The sequence below is a fragment of the Microtus ochrogaster genome, linkage group LG8, assembly GCF_000317375.1.
Source record: "Microtus ochrogaster isolate Prairie Vole_2 linkage group LG8, MicOch1.0, whole genome shotgun sequence".
NCBI classification, from domain to species: domain Eukaryota; kingdom Metazoa; phylum Chordata; class Mammalia; order Rodentia; family Cricetidae; genus Microtus; species Microtus ochrogaster.
In genome coordinates, this window is record NC_022033.1 from 13312540 (window position 1) to 13339899 (window position 27360).

At 52.6% G+C, this 27360-nt stretch overlaps 1 protein-coding gene across 2 annotated transcripts in view; it reads left to right on the top strand.

Moving 5' to 3' along the window:
* The window catches only part of Cdh22 (cadherin 22), a 124965-nt gene that overhangs the window by 71154 nt on the left and 26451 nt on the right, over positions 1-27360 (top strand). For both annotated transcript variants that reach the window (XM_005362887.3, XM_026787154.1), the window contains exons 4-7: positions 10113-10232; positions 19594-19761; positions 22668-22861; positions 24761-25014. In XM_005362887.3, coding sequence (XP_005362944.1) covers positions 10113-10232; positions 19594-19761; positions 22668-22861; positions 24761-25014 — 736 coding nt within the window. The remainder of the gene's footprint in view (positions 1-10112; positions 10233-19593; positions 19762-22667; positions 22862-24760; positions 25015-27360) is intronic.

A 27360-nucleotide genomic window follows, 5' to 3' on the forward strand; every position in this document is an offset into this window, starting at 1 on the left:
AATGAAAACAAGTCCCCTGGAGCTGCTGCTGGGTTGGGTACCACACATGAACTGCCACCACATTCAAAGGACACTATGGCACAGGGAGCTAAGGGTGCAAACACCCTGGGATACACTGCCCTCATCGCATTTAAGGATTGCTGGAAGAAGAGAGGGGGAGGCAGCAGACAGTGCTTGGTTTCCTCAGGGAAAAGGGTCATAAGATGAAGTACTTAGGACTTTGTGGTTTCTGGAAGGTTTTCAGTGGCAGCTGAGCGAGATGGGAACAGAGATGTGACATGATCCGGTGTTTATTTTAAAAGATTGACCTGGCTATTTGTTAACAGACCGCAGAGGCAAGGATGGAAGGAGGGAGGTGAGCGAGGGCTCTTGCTGGGCAGGTGAGAGGCTGTGGCAAGGGTGAGGAAGGAAGAATGCTGGTGTGTTTCAGAGGCAGAGCCCATGGGGGTCAGCACACAGCTGGATGTGGGGGAGAGAGGCAAGATCTCCGAGCAGCTCAGTGTTGGAGCGTCCACGGAAGGAGGAAGGAGTCTGGAACAGAGGTCATCCTCTGGCAGGTTAGGACTGGGGTGTCCGCCATAACCCAGGTAGAGATGCGTGAGGGGTACCTGGTTCTGAGCCTGCTCACAGAGAGTCCTGGCTGGAGGCGCATCAGCAGAGGAAGGGGTGGAATCTTGGGGCTTCATAAAGGTAGCAAGCAGGGACTTGGACAGGGAAAGGCTTACCTCAGTGGTCTTTCAATGTAGGGGCCGGGGGGCCTCCCCTGGGGTGTCACAGCCTGGGCTCAGATACAGTGAGAGGCTGCGTGTGTCTTCTTCTTCATGGGCTTCCAGGCCCAGTCATTGATATCAGCTGTGTGCAAGATACTGCACTTGGCACCATTGAAAACACAGAGCTTCCTTCATTTTCAATAGGGGAATTAAACCTTTCATTTAAAAACAAAAAACAACAACAACAAAAAAAAAACAGAGCCTCAGCTGGGTGGTGGCAGCACACAACTTTAGTCCTAGCAGTCGGGAGGCAGAGGCGAGGTCACCCCGGTCTACAGAGAGAGTCCCAGGACAGCCAGGGCTACACAGAGAAACTCTGTCTCAGAAAAAGAAGAAGAAGAAGAAGAAGAAGAAGAAGAAGAAGAAGAAGAAGAAGAAGAAGAAGAAGAAGAAGAAACAAAAAAGAAAGAAAGAAAGAAAACTCGAAGACTAGATTCAATCAGTGCTTATTAGGCACTACTTTATTCTGGGCCCTGCAGGAAATGCGAAGAACAATGAAACCCACCAGTGTTTATTAGCACCCGCTCTGTGCATGGCGTCCAGTGTGCTTGACTCCGAAAGCCTGTGATGAGTCATCTGAGGACAAGGACATAGCTAATGTTTGCTGGAATTTACTTTGTATCGAGACCCACAGATAGAAACGAGCAGACACTTTGGATTCCTGGTGCCCCCTTCACACCTGCCCTGGGTGTGCAGGGTGTACAGACACAAACACCACCATCCCAATCTCAGAATAGCGATGAGGCAGTTTCCTCTCCTGCAACTACCTGGATCAATTGGTAGTGACTGGAGAGTCTGATGGTTTCATTTGGGCTCAGCAGAAGGGAGTGCCACAATAGATTAGTGATGTCTGCTGTGAGGTTAGGGTGGGGGATATGGTGTACAGCACTATAGAACTGGTGGCTGGACCATGGGATTGGAGTACAATCGCGTGTGGACACTGCCGGCCTCTGCTACAGTCCCATTCCCTTGGCTCCCGCCCCCTGTGAGCTGTTATCTCTAATGGGTCGAAGGAGCCTGTTTTGCAGTACAACCGGCGCTTCTTGGGATATTCGGTAAATAATAGCTATCAGCTAACATTGCTTTCACAGAGCGATTTGCCTTTATCCTCCAATCCCGAGAATAAGCAGGGCAGGTGTTACTGTCTTCATTCTGCTGACGAGGAAGTAAATGCAGTGAGAGATAAAGTGGCTTGTTGTCGGGGCTGAGACAGTACTTGGAACCAGAACTCTTCGTTTCTGGACTCAGCATCCCATGCTTTCTTCAGGGGAAAAAACACGCCCCTTCCTTTCTCAGTGCTTTACAACCGGAAATTGTTCTCACACCACACATCTCGCCTCATCCTCCGTGGGCTCTCTTCTAAGTGCTGACACCCCCATTTTGCAGCCGGGGAACCTGAGGCCCGACAGCAGAGTGGAAATAAAAGTGTAAGGGTATGCATGATGCGCGCATGTGCTCTGTCTCCCAAATCTGGGGCTTGAGGGGGCGGTACAGGAAAAGAGGAAGGCAGGAGACAGGGTGGTTCCCGAGAGGATCATTTGCAGGAGGCGGAGAGTTTCCAATTGTCCCATCTACAGCCAGAGAGAGTGTGGTTCAGCAGCCCTCGGGCCCAAGCCAGGAATCAATCGTTGGCCTCGGCAGAGACGACTTCTAAAGATGTTTTTAATTAAAGTCCAGGAAGATCTATATGTGCCACATCTTCTTGCCTAGCAACAGCACTAGCTCTTACTCCCCCGCTGGAGGGACAGGAGGTCTCTGATGGGGACAGGTGGCAGAAGGGAGCCCTACCCTTCAGAGTTGGCCCCCAGGGACCCCAGGTAATTTGGACAGGGAGGAGCATGCCCATGCTCCCCATCTCTCCCATCAACAAGCTACTCAAAGGCTGGCAAGGTGGCCCAGCAGGTAAGGCGCTTGCTGAGGAGGCCTGATGACCGGAGCTCTAGCTCTGTAAAGACAGAAGGAGAAAACCAGCTCCACAAAGTTGTCCTTTGGCCTCCACAGGCATGCTTGTCACGGCACACATGAATCCTCACAGTGTACACCACGCACATATGAATTACTTCTTTCTCTTTTTATTAAGAATTTTTAGTACAATCTTTTCTTATTTTACATAGCTATCCCCTTTTCCACTCCCTCCCCTTCTCCCGCTCTACCTTTCCCCCACCCCACCCGCATCCACTCCTCAGAAAGGGTAAGGCTTCCCATGGGGAGTCAGCAAAGTCTGATACTTTACTTTGAGGCAGGACCCAGGCCCTCTCTCCCTATATCTAGGCTGAGATATGTGCTTCTAGATGTCAGTTCAAGCACTAGGAATAAATTCTGGTCCTACTGCCGGTGGCCCCACAGTCTTCCCAAGTCTCACAGCTGTCTCCCACATTCAGTGGGCCTAGTTTGGTCCTATGCAGGCTCCCCCACTATCAGTCCAGAGTTAGTGAGCTCTCACTAGCACATGTCAGCTGTTTCTGTGGGTGTCCTCATTATGGTCTTGACCCCTTTGTTCATATTATTGCTCCTCCCTCTCTTGGGATGGCCTCCAGTAGTAGGCACAGTGCTTAGCTGTGGATCTCTGCATCTGCTTCCATCAGTTGCTGGCTGAAGGTTCTATGATGACATAACCATCCTGAGTGAGGTAACCCAAACCCAGATAGACAACTCAGAAGTGGATATTAGACATAAAGCAAAGGACAACCAGCCTATGGTCCATGATCCCAGAGAAGCTAGGTAGCAAGGAGAACCCTAAGAGAGACATACATGGATCCCCCTGGGAAGGGGAAACAGACAAGAATTTCTGAGAAAATTAGGAGAGAACGGAGGGTGGAAAGGAAGGAGGAGGGGGGAAGGGGAGAAAAGAGGGGAACATGAGGGAACAGGATGCTCAAGAAGGGGTAAAGGACAGAGTGGGAGAAAAAGAAAAGCAATATCTTGATTGAGGGAGCCATTAAAGGGCTAATGAAAAACATGGCACTAGGGAACTTCCCAGGAATCCTCAAGGATGACCCCAGCTAAGACTCTAAGCAGCAGTGGAGAGGACACCTAAACTGAGCTTCCCCTGTAATCAGATTGAAAAATGAATAAAATTTAAAACTAAAGCTAAATAAATAAAACAAGGAACAACCCATTCAACATGAACACTGTCTCTGTGCTAGGCCCTGGGCCAACATGACACCCAGTGCAAAGCTGATAAAAACCGCCATCCTTCCCTTAGGGGTCTACCACATTGGGGCCTTATAGGTGCTGAGTGAATGAACGCAGGTGAACTACAGGAGGAGACGGCGGCTCAGCCGGTAAAGTGTTTGCAATGCAAGCATGGGCACCTGAGTTTGGATCCCCACCACTCATGGAAAACCCAGGACCAAGGTTGTACCTCCCAAGTCCTGGGGACTGCAGGGACAGAAGTAACATGATGGCTTGCTAGTCAGCTAGTCCAGCTGAACTGGTGAGGCTCCAGGATCCATGAGAGAGAACCTTTATTATTTGTCTCAAAACATAGAAATGGATAGAGATAAAAGAAGACACTCTATGTCAACCCTTGCTCTCCCCCATTTACCATATTTGCCTTCTGCCACCGGCCAGACAGTTGTTACAGATGGTGACATCATCAGTATCCCAAACAAATAAGGCCACTGACTCCATGGAGACAGCCTCACTGAGTGCTGAGCAGACATAAGATCCTGTGGGCTTTAGTGTGGGGGATCAGGAAAGTTCTTGGGCGGTGGTGGGGGACCATATTAGATACACACAAAGCTTTGCCTAAATGTACAAGACAGTGACTGGGATCCATAGGAAAGATGGGGTGAGGGAAGCATGTTCAAAAACTCTGCAAAAGGGTCCCTCACCTCTGGTTTTTCAAGACACAGCTTCTCTGTAAAACAGTCCCAGGGCTAGAGAGATGGCTCAGTGATTAAGAGCATTGCGTGCTCTTCCAAAGGACCCGAGTTCGATTCCCAGCAACCACATGGTGGCTCACAACCATCTGTAATGAGGTCTGGTGTCCTCTTCTGGTCTACAGACATATATGCAAACAGAATAGTGTGTCCATAACAAATAAATAAATATTAAAAAAAAAAACAGTCCTGGCTGTCCTGGAACTCACTTTGTAGACCAGGCTGGCCTAAAACTCACAGAGATCTGCCTGCCTCTGCCTCCCAAGTGCTGGGATTAAAGGTGTGTACCACCACCTCCCGGTGGGTCCTTCACCTCTTAAGACAAGACCTCACCCTTCTGTCCCTTGCATCACATCACACCGCCCCCCCGCCCCCCCCCCGGCTCCTGTGTAGTGCCACCTCTATTCCACTTCACTCTTGCTGTGACTCTAGCTTGCCGCGTGTCTGTTTCTACCTCTTTCTGCCACCGCAGCTGTTCCAGTTTTGGTCCCTAAGTATCCATCCCTCATCTCTCCCTCCTGACCCACTTTCCTGCCCCTCCTCTTCTGTGTCACCTCCCCTGTTGCTGGTCTCTGAACTGGCCTCCTCCTCTGTGCTGCAACCTCCCTTTGCCTTGAAGCCAAAGCCGGGTATCCCCTGTGGATCATTCATCCACATTAGGGCGCCCCAGCTGGGCAGCTAGAAGCAAGGTCAGGACCAGCCCAGCCAGCCCACATTATAAGTGATGATCCGAGAGGGAGCTGAGAGGAGGCAGGAGGGCGGGGTTGGAGAAGGGGTTTGTTTCCAGTGGAATCTGAGTGTTCCCAGGGACTCGACAAGTGGTTTTTAAATTTTCATAGAAAGCGTTCCACGTGGTGCTGGCAGCAGCAGGGGGTGGGATTCTGTTTTTATAAAGGTTGGAGAAGCTAAATGTGAGCCCAGGGTATCCCCAGGCCCAGCAGGGTAGCAGAGGAGGTAAGAAGAAGCTGCAAGATAACAATTAGAAACATCTTCATAATAATGACACTTGGTTGCCTCAGCAAGGGGAGGACTCTGAGCTTTGCCAAAGCACTTAATCTCTTTAATCTCATTAAGGGGTCTCCACAACCTGGATTCATGAGGGATAAAATATCATGGGCTCTTTACAGAGGGGAACCCTCTGAGGTGGGGGTCCTGCAGCCATGTGAAGTACCTAGGGAAGAGCCGGAGTGAGAGCTGCTTCCAGCTCTACCCCACACAGCGCCGCCTTCTCCAGGAGCCTGCTGGGTGGGGCCTCCTGTACACCATGGATAGCCTGTGTTAACAGACTAGCCAGAATAAATGACATCAGAGCCATCGGGATAAATCAGAGATGAATCACAGTTGGGTCCCCTCTCTCTGGTGTTGGTGTCCAGGGCTCTCCTACTTGGGGCCAAGAATATAGCCCTAAGTGCCTCCTGGCTGCCCAGAGAACAGAAAATGGGCCCAGCGCAGCACACACAACACATTTGGCCCACTAGCCTCTTAAATCCATCACCTCTAAACCCCAGAGTCTCAAATTACACAGAGGGAAACAGGCCAAACAGAAGGAAAACTTGCTTGGCATGTAAGGGTGAGGACATACTGGGATGTGACCCAGGGCTGTGGTGCCAGAGCCTACCTACACTCCGTGGAAGTGTGAGGGACATCGTCCCTTAGAAGGTCCCATTTCTCTCATTGACCTCAGCAGGGAGGAACTTTGAGGACTTAGGAGTACAACAAGGCAGACTTGCTGTTCTTTCTGATGTCACTTTCAGTGCAGGTCCAGGAAGGTCTGGGCTGGACTTGCTCCCTACTGTATACTGGAGAAATGACCTCAGGATGTCATTGAGCCTTGCTCTTACTCAGTTTCCTTCCTGGTTCAGTCAGGGGTGAGGTTCATGGTTCACCCATTCTGAGTCCTGCAGGGAGCTTGTAAAAAATGCCCTTGCCTGGGCTCCACCCGCAAAGTCCTATTTAATTGATCAGGGATGAGGCTCAGCGTCGGTTTTATTTTAAAGCTCCCAGAGGAGTCTAATGGGCGGCCAGGCTGTCTGCGCTCCCTAGGGACCAGACTTCCCATATTTAACATTCCGCATGAATACCTGAGCCCTGAGATACCGTTTATACAAGAATCAGGCAGGTGGCCCTTCCTAGTCCAGTCCTTGACTTAGGCGCTTAAGCAGCTCTCTAGCAGGAGGACGGAAGCAGCACCTTGGACAGCAGCCCTCCAGTCTCCCCAGCCTGGACTGTCTGGGACAGGTTGACTTGGAAAACCTGAATCCCACTCCCATCTTCCTCTCCTCTTTCTTCCCTTCTGCTTCCTCGGAGTCTTCCCTCTTCTGTGTACCGATTTGTCTCAACTTCTGTCAATCCTTTCCTTCTACCTGTATGGCAGAACACACGAGTTTGGACATAGATCCAATCTGCGTTTAAATCCTGCCTCACGGAAGTGCAGGCCAGTTGAACTTGGGTTGGACTGTCCTTGGTGCTGAACACAGCAATCTGCGTTCTCGATAGGATCCAAACTGGGCAGAAAGTACTCTTAAATTCTGCCGCCCAAATGAGGAAATGAAGGCTCTAAGAGGCAAAGAGCGTTATCACCCAACTCAGTCTCAGTTTACTCATCTGTAAAGCGGGCTTGTTTGTTTGTTTGCTTGTTTCTTGAAATGGGACCTCACTCTGTAGCCCGGCCCAGCCTCAGACTCAGGGTAACTCCCCGTCTTGGCCCTTTGAGTGCTGGAATCATGCTGTTGATGATCTGGCTCTGGAGATCTTAACAGGTCTAACTGCAAGGCTTTTGCGTGGCTTTACATACATGTGATGATTTATGTAAAGAGCTCACAGCACAGCAGGTGGTATGAAGCAAATATTCTCTGTGTGTAATGCTACCACTGCTGCTGAGTAACAAATACGGCTATGGGTTGCCACTCATGAGAGCTACACACTGATTTTTAGAAATTCTGTGGGCCATTTGACACCACGTCAGTGGTCTGATGCTGGGGCACGGTGTGAGCACTTACACAAAATCCAGAAAGCGAGACTTGCTCCCCAGCCGCCCCTGCATTGGTGCCACAGTTAACATGTGGTCTGAGAGACAGAAGAAGCATGATGGTGTTTTGTAAGCTATGGCCATTGACCTTAGGGACAACCCCAAGGTGATCTTACAGCTACCTGCAGCCTGGCACCCTTCTGCCTGCCAGTTCTGGGGAACTTCTGACTTGTGGGAAGGGGGTGTGGTGTAAGAAAGTCAGGGCCTGGGGGAGCCACGGTGAATCACTGACCCTTCACCATCCTCATGCGTCGGCATTAACTGTAATGGCTGCCATAAAGAATCCTGGATTGGGGAAATGATGCTGGCATCCCTGAGGGAATCCCTGGGATGCAGTCAGGGAAAGAGAGAGTGAGCTCAGCCATGTCTCCAGAGAGTCACTCAGCCCAGCATTGTGACTTGTCAGTGAAATGGAACGAACAGGCAGAAAGGAAGGAGACAGGGTGGCTCTGCCTCGGAATGGTTACAGCAGCCCTGTTTACCAAGCACCCATCTCAAGCCTGACACCTCGTGTATCCCTCTCCAGTCTCTGTGAGGGAGGCCTGGCTGCACCACTATACACAGCCTGAGGTGGCCTCCTGAGACAGCCACCTGCAGTTATGCAGGGGTTTTAGCATCTGCTGGGTGCTGTCCTTGGTTCTGAAACAAAATGGTTTGTATTCTCAACAAGATCTCAAGAGCTTGGGAGGGTGTTGCGATACAGAGGAGTTCATGGCATGTCTCACATCAAGGTCCATCAATGGTTAAGGCTCAGCACAAAAGACCACTTTCCCCAAAGTCACTGCGCCTGTGTTGACAAAAGGGCTTTGACAGTGTGTTTCTGCGTTCAAACTCCACCATGTCATGCATGTCTGAGATGCCATATGGACTTAGATGGGATAAGAGACTTATGTCTCCATATGCACTAGATGCTCAACAGGAAGTCATTGCATCACTTCTCTGTAACCAGGACTGTGCCCTTGGCCCTGAGTTGGCAACCCATGGTCATCAGCATCATAGGGAAGGGCTTGTTTCTCTTCGACTTCTTAGGGCAACTTGGATGTGGTTGGCAAGGAGCTGTAGCCAACAAAGAGAGGCGCATTGCAGGGCCCACTCGGGAGGCTTTGGCTGGGAGGGAAACCCAGAGAGGAAAATGAGAAATGCAAAGGAGTGAAAAATAAATACATGTGTCTGTCTGGAATGATGGAGGGCCCCGGGCTGGAGGCGGGAGAGGCGGGCAGCAGGCTGGGCTCGGCAGAATTGCTGCACTAGCACTTCCTGACTCCCTCATTAGCCAAGCAGTGAACTGGCCTCACCTCCCAGCAGGCCAGGCTGCTGGCCCAGAGAGCCCGGCTTAGCCTCAGGAGGGTCTGACCGAGACCCCCAGCAGGGTATCCAGCTGAGGACACCACCCAGATGTAGGGCCTCAGTCACTTCCCCTTTGGGCCGTGTCCTGATCACCCAAAGCTCTCTCTAGATCTTTCACCTCCTCCCACCCCTTTAAATTTTTTTTTTTCTGGAAAGGTTCCCATGGTCTTTCTGTCGGCCCTTCCCCCACTGGTCCAGCCTCACGTCCCAAGCCCTGCTTTCGTCAAATTGAACATGATGTCAAATTAGAGCCATCTCTGGGACAGGCCGAGAGAAGCTCCCAGTTTAATGAGGCAGCGTCGAAAATCAATAACTTAATTGCCGCTGTTTGATGGACTTTTATCCAATTTATGCTCTCCCCAGCAGCCTACGTGCGGAGCATGAGGAAAAGTGTGTGTGACTTGACGGGGGCAGTGCTGTCTGGGCATCAGGGGGAGGGGCAAGAGGGCATCATGGCCACGGGTAACCAGTTTCCAAAGGGAAGCTGGCCACTGCCATCCTCCTGCCAGCCTCTGAGGCCTGGTGGGCTGGTTTGAATTTCCACTCTCCCTGCTGCCGCAGAGACAGAAGACAGGTGGCAGAGTCCAAAATGAATCCAGAGGGGCTGGAGTGACTAAAAGCCCCCCGGGGCGTGCTTTCTAGTTCCAACTCTGACTGTGCCTCATAACTATGGAGATAATGACTGTTCCTCTGCTTCTGCCTTTGAGGGACTGCCCTTAGCAGCACAGCACTGGGAAGATCAAATCCACCCTCCCACTTGCCCTGCAGACCAAGAACTGGCATTCTGCCCATGTTGGAGGAGAAATTGGGATTCCCTTACTCATCCTACCTCTGGGAACCAAGAAGTACTTAAATAGAGATATAACCCCATGGTCATGTGTGTCCTTATGAAGGCCATAGGTCAGGAAGCAAGTTGGGCCTCCGTTGTGAGGACAGAACTGTGAAGTGGCTGACCGATGACCTCCAGTAGATTCCCCAAGGGTCTCCCCTCTCATGATTTCCCTAAGGTGGGGAAGGGACAGGGCCACAGAGCTCCAGGTGACCATTGTATGACCATTGTCTTGCTTGGTCCCCCGGGCCCAGGCACGTCTGTGATGCAGGTGATGGCCTCTGATGCGGATGACCCCACTTACGGCAGCAGCGCCCGGCTGGTGTACAGCGTGCTGGATGGCGAGCATCACTTCACAGTGGACCCCAAGACAGGTGAGGGGCGGGGCTGGGGCAGGGGAGGGGCCAGAGAGGTAGAGTCTATGGTGGATCATCAAGCCTGCTGACCCAGCAATGCTGAGGAAGCACAGAGCATGTGGAGGCAGGCATCTTGGGTTTCAGGAGACCCTGGGGATGCGGGAGGGTGGGCAGCCATGCAAGAAGAGGATGGAGCATGGGAAAGTAGGTGGAGTCTCCTGTAAGAAGAGCAGGAAAAAGGAAAGGCAGGAGGCACAGCTGTCTATACCCTGTAGGGACCTCACAAGTCTGAACTTGGCCCCCTTGTCATCCGGGTGTGCTCCGGGGTCCCAAGTGTAAACTTGGAGGTGTGTATTGAGCTCTGCTCCCATAGCAGTTGTTGACCTGATGGAAAGATGAAGTGACACTTCCTTCTTTACCCCTCACACACACATGCACCACTGAGCAACAGTGCAGCCCCCACCATCCCCAGCTGCTCTCACCCCGCACTTAGGCGGTGATGAGTCTCTGAGGTCCCTGGGAGAGAGAAGAGAGGCTCAGAGAGGCAGATGACTAAGCTGAAGTCACACAACCAGGGAGAACTCCTGACAATGATTTCGGCAGGACATTTCACTGCCCGGGCATAGGAGGAAGCCACGACATCAGCCTCAGGGCAGCCATCGGATGCCACGTGTGGCCCATGGGACTGTAGGCATGGGGTAGGCGTTCCCTGGCACAATTAGGATTTGACAAATCCAACAAGAAAACATAGGTGGAGAGGTGAGGGTAAGCACCCAGGGAGAGGGCATGGTGCAGATGAAAGCTGGGGGTGGGGACATGGGCAGACAACGTGTCCAGGCTGGCAGGGCTCAGGAGCTCAAGTTGATTCTAAGGGCAATGTGTGGGGGTGTGTGTGATGGATCTGGCTTTGGCTTTTTGTTCATATGTTTGTTTTGTTTGGTTTAGGGAGGAGAGGGAGGGATGTAGTCTAGGAGCTCAGTTTAATTGTGTTCTCTTGCACATAATATCTTCATTATTCTTACCTCCTTGCAAAAGCAGCACATTTCAGGAAAACATTCAAACATTAAAGAAACGCTTAGAAGAAAGTGCTCCACTCCCTGTCCCCAGCCGCCGCAGCCCCACAGGTAGCAAATGGCTGGTGTGTGCAGCCTGGACAATCTTAGACTCCTTCACTTGAAAAACATTAAGTCATTTTGAAAATAGATAGAACATCTCAGGGTTCAAAATTCAAAAAGTTCAAATGAGTATTTAGCAGCAATCCTGCACCTCATCTGGTCCCCAGGCCGCCTCGCCTGTGTCCCCAAGGCAACCAATGTAATTTTCTTGTGGATATTTGCAGAGCTGTGCTATGCATGTACAAGGAAATAGGGCATGTGTGTTTATCTTCTTTGCTTTACATGGAAGGTAGCTATAGCACACCATACACATCGCTTGCTGCTTTGCTTAACAATACATCTCGAAGATGGTTCCATATCAGTCTACCAAGAGCGCCCTCATTCTTTTATTTAATGCCTGTTATGGATATACTGAAATTTATTTCACCCATCCCCTCCTGATGGACATGTACCCTGTTTCCAATCATTTGCTACAATGAACAGTGCTTCCACGAATAACCTCACACATACATCATTTTCTGCCAGCGTGAGTGTATCTGCAGGGTAATTTTCAGGAAGTAGAAATGCTGGGTCACAGGACACATGCATTTGGAATCTCCACACATAATGCCTAGAGGTACCAGATTACACTCCCCAGCCTCAGATTGCCGTGCCCGGGTCCCCTCCTCCTCACCGACGCTGTGGGTTCATTGATGACTTCTGAGCAGGGAAGTGACATGTTCAGGTTTTCATTTTAACAAGATCCCTCGGGTGGCAGCAAGCGAGCTTGGCTATGAGACAAGAATTGGAGGCAGAGAGACGCCAGAGCCCAGGTGTCCAGCACAGAGCCCCCAAAGACAAAAGTCAGAAGTACTTGGCCCAATACCTACTTGGACTCCTTAACACCTGGCTACTAGGGAGGCTGGAGTTGAAGGGCTGGGAATGAGTTTGTGCTGAAAGGCTGAAGAGAAAGGGCTCAGTGAGATCCTGCAAGGGGCAGACACTAGGCAGGCTGGAGTCCCTGATTCCTCCCTTGCCCTACTCTCCCATAGCCATGTAAGTCAGGGCTGCCTCCCATGTAAACAGGAGGAAGTAAGTTAAGAGGCATCTGCAAGAGAGGAATCGACCAATGTCTCCCAGGGTCTGGAGCAGAGCTAACAAAAGGACTGGAGAGATGGTGCAGCAATTAAAAACACTGGCTGATCTTCCAGAGGACCCAAGTTCAGTTCCCAGCACCATGTGGCTACTTACAACTATCTATACTCCAGTTCCAGGGGTTCTGACGCCCTCTTCTGGCCTCTGCAGGGACTGTATGCACATGGTTCACATACTCACAGGCAAGCATTCATACATATAAAAATAAAAATAAATGAATATTTTAAGATAATAATTCAACTTTAACTATGCCGGAATTATGAGGGAAGAGAAGAAAAGAAACTTCTGGAAATGTAATATGTCGATCTAAATTATAAACATGAAATTATGAGAATGGTTGAGACTTTTAAAGTCTCCCTTGACTACCAGAGAGACTAGGTTAAGGGAGGAATCAGGGGCTCCAGCTTGCCTAATGTCTGCCCCTTGTAAGAACTCACTGCACCCCTTTTCTTTAGCATTTTCAACTTTAGTGTGCACCCCTTACCCTATACTCATAAGCTCGTGGAACACAGGGCGGGATCCTGCGGTTCATCGGACGGAGTGGTCGCTACAGGTCAGCGTGTGCACTGAGCACTAGGGAGACAGCAGCAGGGGCATCCAAGACTGTTTGTGGAGTTTCTAGCAGAGAAAGAAATACAGAAAATAAGCGCTCTGGCCGGAGCACGGTGCTGGGCAGCGACGGCTTCCAGCAAGGAGTGTTAAGGATTAGATGGAGGTGTAGGAATTGGAGCAGACTTTTCTGTGATCTTGGAGTCATCCAGACCCAGATAAAGTGAGAGCCACGGGGATGTCTAGGGATGAGCAGTGAGGTCATGAGAACAAGGAGTGGGTGTTGTGTCCAGCACAGCCCTTGGTATTGGGATCTCTATGAGTCTGAGGTCAGCCTAAGCTACATAGTCACAAGCAAGAATAAAACTATGCTTGCTTTGGGGTACTGGGGATTAGAAGGGCCAGGACTGAATCTCGGGATGTGGCAAGGACAGGCAAGTCAAAGGTTAAACTCTGAGAGCTAAGAGACTTCCACTTTCTGAGGGGCAACCCCGTGCTCAGAAAGGGGTATCACAGGTGAGACTCCAAAGGCCAGTGAAACAGGGTCTATTGGAAGCCAGAAAGGGGGCTCCTTTCAAGGCAGGTGGACGAGCCCCAATGAAATCGTCGGTTGAATCTCAGCTTCTGGGTCTGAAAGGGTCCGCTCTGACATTTCCCAGGATGCATTGGACCTTCCCTCGGTACCCCAGCGTCTCTGCCACAGTCACCCTGGCACTACCGCCAGCCCCAGCCCGTTTCCCCAGCCAGGAATATTCTGCCGATGCGGGGCTATATTTAGCTGCTACTGCGAGGTACAGTCTGTTCTCGCTGCGCAGCTAGCAGGGAGCGGAGCCGCAACGAGGCCTGAGGGGAAGGTGTGAGGAAGGGAGGAGGAGGGGCTGGGCCACGGGGCCCAGTGCCAGAGGAGGAATTAACTTGTGTGTTTTAAAGGCCAGGCCTGCCAGCCAGCCCCCCACAAGGGGCGACAGGGATGGCATTTGGAGGCTAATGAGGCATCACACAGGCTCCAGGGCCCCCTCTGCAGCATCTGGAGGAGATAAGAGGGTTGGTGAAGAAAACAGCTGGAACTTGGGACACTGGGTGTGGACACAGCAATGGGCAGTCATGGCCAGCTATAATTGCCAACCCCTACCTACCATCACCTCAGCATGAAAGACTCCTTCAGAGATGTCATGAACTTGGCTCAAATTCACCTGTGCCAGGGACAGCCATTGGGCCTAAAGGGGATGGAATTCAGACTTGCTAAGCGTCTGTTGTGTGCTGGGTGCTGGGGTTAGGGTGATAAATCCTGCTCCTCTTCAACACTTGTAAATTTCTGTTCAGACAGAGAAACTGGAAACAGCCGTCAGCATGAGGGGGGACAGGCAAGATGCAGAAAAGGCCACTCAGGCAGTCCAAGTGCTAACTGAGCACTTCGCCCCAAGCCCTGTAGATATCCTTCCATTGATAAAAGATCATTGGGATTCTTGCCCCCTGGGGCTTGTCTAGGGGGTGGGTTCCCAGCCCAGAAAGCAAAGAGAAAGATGTTTGGGGAGAGCCTCTAAAGTCTAAGACTTGGGGCTGAAGAGATGGTGTCGTGAGTAAAATGCTCTCTCTCCATGTAAGCTTGATCCCTCGAACCACGAAAAGTCAGCTGTAGGTGTGTGTGTGCAACCTCCATGATTCCATAGTGAGGTAAGACACAGAGACAGGAGAACTCCCAGAAGCTTGGCGTATGAAGCAACGAATGAGTGACCCTGTCTTGAACAAGATGAGAAGTGAAGGGACACTCAGAGCTGTCCTCTGCCCTCAACAGGGACACTGTGGCATGTGCATGCCTGCACCCCGAGCCTGCTCCTTATGATAAAACATCACGACCAAGGCAGCTTACAGAAGGAAGGGTTTATTTGGGCAAATGGTTCCAGAGAGTTAGGGTCCACAATGACGGAGCGGAGGTATGACTGCAGGAACAGCTGAGAATAACGTTTCTATCACAGTCAGGAAGCAGAGAGCACTCAAAACAATGAGAATCTTTGAAAACCTCGAGTCCGCCTTTGTGACATTGCCCCCAGCAAGTCCACGTCTTCTAATTCCTCTCCAGACAGCTACCTATGGGGCACCAAGTCTTCACACGCCTGAGACTTATGAGGAACTTCTCATTTGAACTACCACAAATGCTCTCTCGCACGTGCACACACACACATATCGTATAATGGCTCAGTGGTTAAGATCACTGTCTGCTCTTCCAGAGGACCCGGGTTCAATCCCCAGCACCCACATGGCAGCTCATAACTGTCTGTAACTCCACTTCCAGATATTCTGACACCCTCATAAAGACATACATGGAGGCAAAACACCAATACACACGAAATTAAATAAAATATTTTTAAAAAGCAATTTTTAAAAAGTGAGACATGGTCCTAGAAGCCCTGTCTCAGCAACCCCCAGGGCAGGCGTGCCATCTCTTTTTCTCTTGCTATGATAAAATGCCCTAAAATAAAGAAGAAAGAAAGGGAGGGAGGGAGGGAGAGACCAGAACGGGTTTATTCCTATTTGCGGTCCATCACAGCAGGAAAGCGAAGCTGCAGGTCACATTGCACCCTCAGTCTGTAGCCGGAGAAGGAGGAACGCAAGCTACCGCTCCTCCACTCTCTCCGTCCTGCGCACTCCAGGAATGGTCCCACCCATCATCAAGATGGGCTTGCCTAGCTCAATTAACATAATCAACACAATCCTCCACAGGTGTGCCCAGAGACCTGCCTCCTAGGTAATTCTGCATCCTGGCAAGAAGCTACCACAGGGGATAGGCCCATTGCATGGGCCAGGGAACAGACTCAGGCCCAAGAACTTGCCCAAAGTCAGGGGGTGTAAACAGTGGTAAGACTAGCCAAGCCCGCGTCTGTCTGACCCAAGCTGATCTTTTTACAGTCCTCCTCTCTGGTGCTGAGTGTTCCCAGTGCATCACAGACCCTCAGCGAGTGCCAAGTGAATGAATGAATGAATGAGACCATGCCTTGGGAACCTCGTACCTGCACACACCCTCCCGCCTCTGCACTACCGCTGAGGACATCCATCTCTTGGCATCTGACAGGGACTGGCTCCAAGACTCCAAAGCCGTTGGAGCGTAAGGTGGCATGGTGCTGGCATGTCGCCTCACGCATCCTGGCGTGTACTCTAAATCATCCCTAGAGCAGTGATAACACTGCACGTGAAGCGAGGGTAGGAAATCGGTGTCTCCCTCTCTTGATCAGAGAATACCACTGAAGGGAAAGCACGCATGCAACAAAACGCTGCCCATGCAACAAAGGCTATGCATGCAGCGCAGGTGCGGTTATTTCCTTCATATTTTCCATATGGAGTCGGCCGTATCCAAGGAGAATGACCCTGCGAATTTAAAACCTGCTAATGCAGGTACAGCCTTGTCGTCTGTTCATCTGTGCCCCCCACCTCACCCCCACTATCCCTGGTAACTATTGAGACCTGGAGTCCACTCCCCCCCCCTCAAATCTGGTGGTTTGCTTTGGCCCAATAGAAAGTGATAGAAAGATGTTATGTAGATTCATGCTTAAGAGATCTTCCACATGCACACACACCAAAAAAAAATACCTTTTTAACATTAATTTGTATATTCATTTTGTGTGTGCGTACGTGGGTAGGCACGTATAGAGGGCAGCGTGGGTGTGTGAGAGAGACTTGGTTCTCTCTTTCTACCGTGGAGGAACAGAACCCAAGTAATCAGGCTCACAGGCGGGCTCCTTTCCCTGCTGAGTCACCCCGCCAGTCCTCAGCCTTCAACTTCTGTTCTAGAACATAGCCCTGAGAGCTCACAGAAGGATGCCAGCTTACTGGAGGGAGCGGGAGCCCAGGTGTCTCTGCAGACAGAAGGAGGCTGAGGTCACCTTGTGCCTCTCAGTCAAACTGACCCTCAGTCTGACCCAGCTACATGAATTAGTCAGGAACAGCTCAGCTAATCAGACTTCTCTATCAATTATCTAAGGCTATACCACGTGAAGCCAAACTTTGTAGATCAATGGTTGAGTCTTTGTCACGGTTGTGTAGGCTAGTTTAGTGGATCTTGGGGGTCATTTGTAGACCAGCCCTTGGCTGTCAGCTGCCAGACCTGGACCTCTCACCATGTCCCATGTCCCTTTTTTCTTTCTGGGGTTGCTTCAATGTGCAGGGGCCTTAGGATTCCCAGAGAAAAGACCCCGGCGCTCAAGACTTAACAGTCCTGACTTCTCCCCCTAAGCCAGAGCACATCACACGCTCAAGGCCATATTCAGTGGGCAAGAATTATCCAAGGTTGTGGGTGCTGGGAGATAGATGTGTTTCATCAGACACTATCTCTATAGCAACTTCACATGGTACATGACTCTGGACAGTGGCCCCTGTTTCTCACTCTAGGATGTCCAGAGGCTTCCGAACAACATGCCCTATGACATATCACATCCCAAGTCTCTCTGGAGTGGGGGCAACAGGGAAACTAGCTACATAGGGCTCTCTCCTCACCTACTCAGATAGAGCCAGACTTCTGCTCCAGTCCCTCTCAGAGCTGGGGGCACAGAGCTTGGAGATACAGGCAGCCCTAACTCGTGCTACCAGACTGTATTCAGTGTATCCCTACATGTAAGGTGTCCAGCTACTCAGCTCCCTGCTGGACATGGTGGCTCATATCTGTAATTCAGCACTTGGGAGGTAGAGGCAGGAGGATCAGGAGTTCAAGACCAGCCTGAGATACATGAAACCCTCTCTCAGCACAACAGAGTCAGCTCTCTTCCTTGCCTTTCAGCCTTGGACCTTGCCTGTAAGCCTGGTGGCCACTATACCTGTCTGCCATTTGTCCTTGCTCCCTGGAGCTGGCATGAGCCACCCGCTCTGGCTCCAACAAGCGCTGCCCTTCTCTCTCCCCTCTCTCTGTCTCCCCCTCTCTTCTCTCTGGTTAAGGCTCTTTCCTGGCTTCTCTTCTCTCCTTTTCTGTCTCAAGAGGTCTCCCCTTCCCCAAATGTCTCTCTTCCCTAGCCTTTCCTACTGTCCCTCCCTCCAGGTCTCTCTCTTTTCCAGGGTCCTTGGCTTCTGTCTTTCTTCTCCTTTCCTCTCTTCTTTCTTCCCTCTCCCTGCAATCACAAAAGCAGACCACTCTGAGTACTGCCTGCCTCCTCAGGAGACACAATACACCCCACATCACACACACACACACACACACACACACACACACACACCCCACACCACCACCACCCCACAGCCTCTCCTCCTGTCCTATTACCTTTACTGGACTCCAGGGACTTGGGGACATCAGGAGTTGGAGCACAGGTTTTATGGGGCGCATCCTGGGGCTGCTGGTGCATGACTCCACCTGGTGCTCAGGCCCAGGCGCCACCTGTCACCACCTGTGCTTGGCAGGTGGGAGGGGTTGTCAGGAGAGGCTCTGAATGCTTCATCAACTCCCCCTCCTGACCAGGGTCTTACACCGACAGGAAATGAGGCCTGGCTGTCTTCTCTGCCGAGTTAACCTTCAACATTCCCCTTTCTGCTACCACACCATGGGCAGCTTGGAAGATGGTCTTCCCAGCCCTTCTCTGCGGCCTAAGTAGAGGACCCAGACTTGGGGTGTGAGAGCGGGCTGGGGGATGAGCAGGGGTGCACACGAACAGGTGTGTGACTGCGGTCCATATGTATGAGGCACACACATACACTAAGAGTGGGATCCTTGGTAACTGCGGCCTAAATGTTAAACTCAAGCAGCTGCTCGGTACCAAGGTCTGCAGGTCACTAACAAGCCAGGCAGACACCCTGCTCATACATACCAGATCCTGGGGCAAACAGACCCACAGTGGAACTGGCTACTCAGGGCAGGTCTGGTCCACGAGCCTCCTCTCAGCAAAACAAGTAGTCTTCTGTATGTGGAAGTGTGCGCATATGTGTGGTGGATGTTAGTCTGTTGGTGTGTAGAGGCCTATGGGGGGGCATGCAGAGAACTCATCTGTCTGTGACTATGCACTGTGGGAATGTGTGTGAGGTGCCTGTGTGTAAGTGTGTACTGTCTGTCCTGGAACTAACTCTTGTAGACCAGGCTGGCCTCGAACTCACAGAGATCCACCTGCCTCTGCCTCCCGAGTGCTGGGATTAAAGGCATGTGCCACCACCGCCCAGCATGATATTTTATTTATGTTTAATAAATAAAGCTTGCCTGAAGACCAGAAGGTAAAACTAAGCCACTAGAGGCCAGGCAGTGGTGACACACATGTTTAATCTCAGTAGTCACACTAGTTTGCCATAGAAACTGGGTGGTAGTGGTGCATGCCTTTAATCCCAGCGCTAGAAAGGAATATAAGACTGGAGGAGACAGTTCTCAGACACAGTCTCATTCTGAGATTCATGAAGGCAAGATTGCCATTTCAGACTGAGATATAGGTAAGAGCCAGTGGCTGACTGTTTTACTTTTCTGACCTTCAGATTGAACCCCAATTTCTGTCCTGGGTTTTTATTAATCATGCTACACCCGTGGCTTTTCCTTGACCTTCAGTACACAGCCCAGTATGGCTGAGTCCTGCCTCAGCCTGACCAGAATCTGTTACCATGTCCCCATTCTCCCTCACCCACAGGTGTGATCCGGACAGCTGTACCCGACCTCGACCGTGAGAGCCAGGAACGCTATGAGGTGGTTATCCAAGCCACAGACATGGCAGGCCAGCTGGGTGGCCTCTCGGGCTCCACTACAGTCACCATCGTGGTCACTGATGTCAATGACAATCCACCCCGCTTCCCACAGAGTAAGTGGGGTTATGTGTATCTGTCTGTCTGTCTGTCTGTCTGTCTGTCTGCATGAGACCCTTACTGGCCCAGCTTCCCTTAAAGCTTCCTGCCTGAACGCGGACCATCACCCTGTGCTCCTCCAAGCCTGCCTCCCACACAGGGAAACCCCTGCCAGTCTGGTTTTGCAGACAGAACTGCTGTAACCTCCCCATCTGAGAAGCCCTGCCCACCCTCTGTCCATCCATTTGTCCTCTTGTTGTCCCTTCAAGTCCCCCTAGCTACTGCTAGATCCCTGACCCAAGTTTGTAAAGAGGAGTTGAAGGTTCACAGGGGTCCAGACTGAAGGGAGGCAGCCACTACACCCAGGCAGAGGGACACCCATACTTAAGCCCAGGGAAGCTGAGTCTGAGGACAAGGTCTCCCTTCTCCTGGAGACTGGAGGCTAGCAGTCTGTGCCGATGAACTGATGAACTGGGAGGCTGGCCTCTCCTGGCACAAGCTGGGATAAGCGATTTCTCCGGATCAGGCCCCCACCTGTCCGTCAGCCTGGCTAGCAGGGCTGTCCCAGGCTCAGGCCCAGCCGCCACAGGGAAGCTGCAGCTGCAGCTGGCAGAGACTAAATGCCGCCGGGAGCCAGCTGATTCCTATCAGGCGAGTCATTACCCGAGGTCCACTGCTCTCATATTAGGCCCCGCCACAGGGGACTGACCCCCACGAGATAAGTGAATGCAATCCCTTAGCTGAGCTCCCAGCAGCCATTCAGCACAGAGTGTGCCCCAGCACAGGCTACAGACATCGGGCCAGAGGCAGGCAGGGCCCAGCCCTCCTGTTCCCAAAGGGAAAGCTTCAGGACAGACAATAAACAATCCCAGGCTGAGGCAGCAGGCTCTACATGAGGGGCAGAGTAGAGAGGAGGCCCGGCCAGATGCATTCCTCCCTCCCTCCCCACTCCCTCTTTCCCTCCATCCCTCCCCCACCCTCCTCTTCTTCCTTCTATCTCCCTTCCTCCCTCCTTTCCTCCTTCCTTTCTCTCCTGCCATCATTTCTTCTTTCTGACTATAGAGGACAGAAGGGCAAACAACAGAAAAGCCCAAAGTCGACACTCGGCCCCACCAGCAGGACCCAGATCCCCCAGTGACTTTCCCAGCCACAGCCTCTTCCCCAACGGTGCCAGCCACCAGCCACTGCCACCATTTCCATGCTTTCCTGGGGGTCTGCCCCCCTCTCTAAGTATCTCCAAGCCCCTATAGTCTAATCAGCCCCTCCAATAAGTGAAACCATAGGATATAAACTGCTGTGTGCCTTTGCTTTCAAAATTACATTCCTAAACGCAGGCTGTTTATTCTAGCTGTGTTCCTTTTCCTTGCTGTGTATCTAGCACTGCGCATGTCTCCTACCGGATATTTGGCTTGTTTCTAGACGGGGCTGTTGTGAACTTTGAACCTAGTTGCCCGCGTCCCCTAGTGCCCATCTACAAACACTTCTCTGGTATTGCTGAGAAGGGTTCCCTCATGAAGAGATATGTGTGTCCCTTGTACCACCTCCCCACCAACACCGAGTGTAGTCAGACCCTTTAATCCGGGAGAACCTGGTGGCTGCCCATTTGCAACTGCAGCTAGCTGGCTTTTATTTCGCTGCTCACCACTGCTCACCACAGCCCACCCACCACGAGATGGCTTGCTGTGCCTGGAGAAAGAACACCACGACCCTTGTCGCCTACAGCTCACATTCGGCCCGGAGGGAGAGTTTGAAAGATGGGCAGTAGCACCTGCTAGGATGTTTGGGGGGCCCTACGGAGGAGAAACAGCTGAAGATGTAGGGAGGATCCCCCCAAGGGTAAAGTAGGGAGGGAAGGTGGGAACCAGGTACAGGTAAGCCCTGAGTTGTGCTGGAGTCCCTGGGCCATTCAGGAGGGTGGCACCACAGCAGGGGTGTGATGGGCTGGCACCATGCATGTCGTGGGGCAGGCCGAGGGGCTTTCCTGTCTACCACAAGGGCAGTGGGGAGCTACGGTGAGATGAGATAAGGATCCTTTCAAGGTTGCTGTGTGAGCATGAGGAAGAGGCAGCCACGGCACACAGAGGTTCCCAGGCATTTGAGGCACCAGGAGGCAAACCTCTGAACGTTGCCTGGGCTGACCCCTCATTCAGCAAGTCACTCTTACCTTGACCTTGATCCTGGTCAGACAGGAGGAAGCTCCTGGTCTGTTATCTTCTCCCAATTAGCCACCAGGCCTTCTCCCCTTCAGTCACCGGGCCGTCTCTGCTGGAGCGTGCCTGCTTCAGGCTGTTGGCACCTGCCATCTCCTCTCTCTAGAATGTGTTTCTACGCTATCTGCTGCTTTTGGCTCTCCTCACCCCTTTATCGGTGAGGCTCTGTCCTCTTCTGCTATACCCTGTCTGGGACATCAGTGGTGCTTCTCGGAGGTGACAAATGCCATCAGCGTGACATGTCACGGCCCAGTCATTTCCGTGCAGCCCAGTGCACAGCTCCTCACACCTCACAGGTAGCAGCGTCTGTGTTGTCATAGTAACACTGCGGTTAGAAATACATCCTTCCCATTTCACGGATGGGGCAACTGAAGCTCAGGGGTACAGGTCAAATCTGGCTCCAGGGCCTCAACCTTCCGTCATAAACCTCTCTGTCCCTCCTGCTGGGCAGGTGGGAAAACAGGCCTCAAGGGATGCCGGGGATGTCCCCATACTGTCAACCAAGAAGCTTGAGGGTGGAATGAGAGACTTCTAACCACATGGCCTCTGTCTTTCTTCAGAAGACAGACCCATTGCAGCTGGAAATTTCCACCTAGCCAGGGCAGCCGCTCTGCAAATACAAATCCCCCCATCCCAGGCATACCCAGGTCCCTCCTCCTCTCCCTGGCGTTTGGGCAGAAAGCAGAGTCAACCTCCTAGCATGTCTCCCACAGAGATGTACCAGTTCAGCATACAGGAGTCGGCACCCATCGGCACGGCTGTGGGCCGAGTGAAGGCCGAGGACTCTGATGTGGGCGAGAACACAGACATGACTTATCACCTGAGAGAAGAGAGTGGCAGTGGAGGAGATGCGTTCAAGGTCACCACGGACAGCGACACACAGGAGGCCATCATTGTAGTGCAGAAGGTACCCGCTGCCTCGGGCGGGGTGGAAAGTCAGGGGTCTGGGCCAACTCTGGCAGTGAGGGGATCTCACTTCCCGCCCCTCCGGGGTTGAGAAGCCTCAATGTCTCCCTCATTACCATCTCGCGGGAGACAAAGTGAGGTTGAGAGGGGATAAGTGATCTACCCAAGGTTGCACAGCTATTTGTGAATTCAGATTTGAGTCCACAGCCAGCATCACGACGGTTCCTGGCCCTTCACAGACCGTTTCCTTTAACCCCCTTGTTTCCCTCTGAAAGAAAGGTCACAATTTTGATTAATGACCAAGGTGGAGAACGAGAAAGATGTGCCAAGACCGCATCTAGAAGAGACAGAGTTGGGATTTGAACCCAAACCTTTCCCCCACTACATCCAACAGCTGTGCTCACGCCCCTGGCAGACCCAGAAACCTCGGCCTAACAGACACAGTGCTCCTGAGAATATGGGGAAGGCCATCCCAGAACAAAGCAAGAATCTGCCTTCTAGGAGTGGCCCTCACTGTGATGACTCGGGGCACCAAGCCTTGAGGACTGTGCACTCGAACACACCACCCACTGGAAGGCTGAGTCCCTTGCTCGAGTCCCCTGCCTGAGTCCACACACGGTTGCAGACCGCTGTGCACCCCAAGGGGTTCATACCTTGCCAAGGTCACTCAACTGGGACAGCCCTGTAGAGACACAATCTCAGGGGGCTCTAACTGCAGAATCCAATTAGTTTCCAGTCTTTTAATCCCCATGCGCCCCAACTATAAGACGGGCCTTTGTCATAGATGGGAATTGGAGGCCCAGAGCAGCCTAGCTGCCCACGCTCCCCACAGTTTCCTAGCAGCCTCAGAATTCACCCCAGGAGGCTAGTCTTCTCTCTTCCTTAGGGATGCCTCGTCCCGCACTCTGCTGTTTGGTGGCTCCAGTGGCGCCTGAGGTGTCTGTGGAGTCAGCAATGGCTCCAGAGCCTGGCAGAGCCCCGCCTGATGAATGGGCCTGACTGTAGAAGCCATCATTCATTCGTAGGCCAGCGCCTGACTCCCTGCTTCTCAATTGCTCAGGCAACAAGACAGGGAAAGAAGAAAATCTGTGCTGTTAGGGAAGGGGCCCCATATACCAGGTAGACACAGGTTTAGTAGCCCCAGAAAGCACCACCACCACCACCAACACCGCCGCCGCCGCCGCCGCCGCCGCCGCCGCCGCCACCGCCACCGCCACCGCCACCACCACCACCACCACCACCACCACGTGACTGTAATAACTAAAGATTTGCCATTGATGTCATCTGTGTAGGAAGGCTAGAGGCAAGCATAGCCAAGGTGCTCTTCTCTTCCGGAGCTTCATTCATTCGCCCAAAGCTGAAAACGTCTGTCTGATTGTCCACAGTCAAGCTCACAGCTGGCCATGGACAGCCAGGGCTGGAACCCAGGGCTGAAGTCTGCACATCGTTTTCCCCATTTTTCTCTCCTGGCTCTGGGAGCCACAGTGACCTGGCTATGAGTCCTGGCTGTGCCAGGAGCCACCTATTCAGGGTGTCACTGTGCCCTTCTGGCCCTGATGTCCTCGTGTATAAAAGGAGATCACTGCTGTATTGGTCCTACAGGTGGCTATTAAATGGAGTGGCTGATGAAAACACACTAAGTGGGGGTGCAAGAAACCTCGGGACTGGGGCCTTTTAAAGTGGTGGCTACATGCTTCCATACCAAAAACAAACAAACAAACAAACCAGTCCCCTAGAAAGCCCCTTTACATTGGAAAGGGCTCATCTGGGCCTCTGACAATCAATTCTATGATGGGCTGAGCCACCTGTGATCTTGGCTGCCAGCCTGTTGTGTCCCCCTTCCTGGCAATGTCATCACTCCCCAGGCCCATCACTGACCTGCCTTCTCTGCTTCCCCCAGCGCCTGGACTTCGAGTCACAGCAGGTGCACACGGTGGTGCTGGAAGCCCTCAACAAGTTTGTGGACCCCCGCTTCGCCGACCTGGGCACATTCCGAGACCAAGCAATCGTGCGCGTGGCCGTGACCGATGTGGATGAGCCCCCCGAGTTCCGGCCACCCTCCGGCCTCCTGGAGGTGCAGGAGGACGCGCAGGTGGGCTCCCTGGTCGGCGTGGTGACGGCGCGGGACCCCGACGCCGCCAACCGGCCCGTCCGGTGAGACCCCCGCCCGGGGCCAAGCCTGCTGCCTGCTGTTCTGCCATGCACCACCCCAACAGACTGAAGGCAGGGGGGAGGGGATACTGAGAGCCAGAGAGCCCAGGAAGAAAAGGAGGCGCAATTCCAGGCAAGACAGGGACAAAGATGCAGAGTCATTGCCCAGAGTGCCAGAGGTGCCCTGATGGTCTGCCAGAGAGGTCCCCCCTTCCTTCTCTTACCAGCCCACATCAGGACGACCACTCACCGTGTTCAGAAGAAACAAAACCTCGCAAAACTGGCCCTATTTTCTTAAGTCACCCCCTCTACAGGGCTCCTCGGTCCTTTAGGGCACATGTGTTCCCCCCTCTTCTCCCTCTCCCGCCCCCAAATCCAACTACATTCCTACCTTAAAATCTAGTCATACTTCTCCCTGAACTCCTTAGCTCAGGTCACAGCCTGGCCCAAGCCAGCATGTCCCCTGGCTAGCCCTCACACCGTGTCTGTCCTCACAGAAGGTAGCCAGGTCTTGCTCCCCTGTGGAGCTAAGCCTGGCCTCCTTTGCTCCTTACCCTCCCCTTGGATTCAGTTAAATTTCGCCTTGACCCTCAACATGACCCTGAATGTCACAGAAACCTCCCAGCCTTCCCCTGTATGCTCCCCTCCCCTTGAGCATGCAAGCTTCAGCTCCTCTCAGCCTCTGTCGGAGCCTAAGCTGCAGCTGCTTCTGGGCCCAGGCCCCCAGATCTGTCTCCTCACTCCCTTTGCTCAACAGTATTCCTCTCTAAATGCCTTCCTTGGTCCAAAATTGCCCACCCCATGCCACACAGCCCCTGCACCTCCCATCCCTCTCTCTGTAATCCTCCTTTACACAGCTTCCAGCTTCTTCTGATTTCCTAGTGTCCATGTTTGCCCCCACTGAACCAGTACCCAGAGAATGGAGACCTCTACCAGCTCACTCACCACTGAGGCTTATAGACCCGGCACCCTGCCACACTCCCCAAACAGCTAGAGAATCAATGAACCCCGAGACTAAGACGGAGAAAAGAGACAGAAAGACCTGCAGTGAAAGAGAGGGACCAGGTGAAGAGCCTGGAAAGAGAGAAGGCCAGGGAACTGGCCGGCAGCGCAGATGAGAGGAACTCAAGAGAGAGGACCGGAAACCCAGCCAGACACAGCCCTGGATGAGGCAGAAGTGGGCAGAGATGCAAAGGAGTGGGAGCAGCTCTAGCAGGATTTGTGAACCGCAGGCTTTAGGGAGGCCTTGGTTAGAAAACCCAGAGAGAAGAAAAGGACCTGCGGTTCTGGCAGAAACAGACCCAGAGAAAGGGCTAGGAGGGGAAGATCAGCCAGCCAGTGTCATAGGGACAAGGAAGAGGTTCCGGGGTGCCCTGCTTCTTCCCCAACCTCCCTTCTACACAGTTAAGGGGCCAAGCTGAGCTCTGCTGGGTACTGAGGAGAAGGAAGTTTAAGGATTGTATTGTACGGGTTCCGAGGATGACGCTCTGACATCGTCTGTCTAGACAAGCCTCTTAGAATCGCACAGGGCCCAGCCAGAACCTTACATGCCAGCCCCAGCCAACTAAATGCAAAGATCCCATCTCACTTAGCTGCCATAGTCTGTCAGACAGAGAGACAGCCTCGGGGTTCTTGGAAGAATTCTTGGAGCTGGCAGGAATGGACCTGAGCTGGGCCCCATTCCAGGTCGAGGTAGGTCTGTGCAGAAGTCAGGATCCTGGGGCTACAGTTTACAGTAAGGGGTAAGGCACTAGGGCCTCACAGGTAGGCTAGGAGCTCACCCTCCAGGCAGAAGCCTATGATGAGGCCACAGCCCTTTGTCTCCCTGCCACCAGGCACAGCCCTTAAACACTGTTTGGCTTCTGGCTGGCCTGAGCCTTCTTCAGAGAGGACAGTGTCACCTGTTTCTCAGAAAACTGAGACCTGAGCAGGTTGGCTTCTGTGAGCATCACGGGGGGAGGGGCAGGATGAGGAGGAGGGGGCGGTCAGTGGGGTCAGCGGTCCTGTCTGCAGCTCCCTCCTCTGCGCTTCGCTCTCCGCCCTCCGTTTCCGCTCCCTCTCTAGTCTTCTTTCATCCCCGCTGAAGGGACAGACTTTGAAACCAGCATCTCACCCTCCTTCATCTCCCTGTGCCAGGCCCCCTTCCCTGGTGCTTCTCAGATGTGGAAGAGCCCTCGGGGAGCTCCAGACAGGTCCAATTTAGCACCGCAAACATTCACCCAGCTTCTCCTGCGCGGCTCAGAGCCAGGCCTGGGGACATGCAGCAACTCAACCAAGAGCAGTTCCAGGGCAGAGCTCTCTGACCGCGGGGCACAGACCTGAGGACCAAGGCCAGTGCTGGACTGTGTG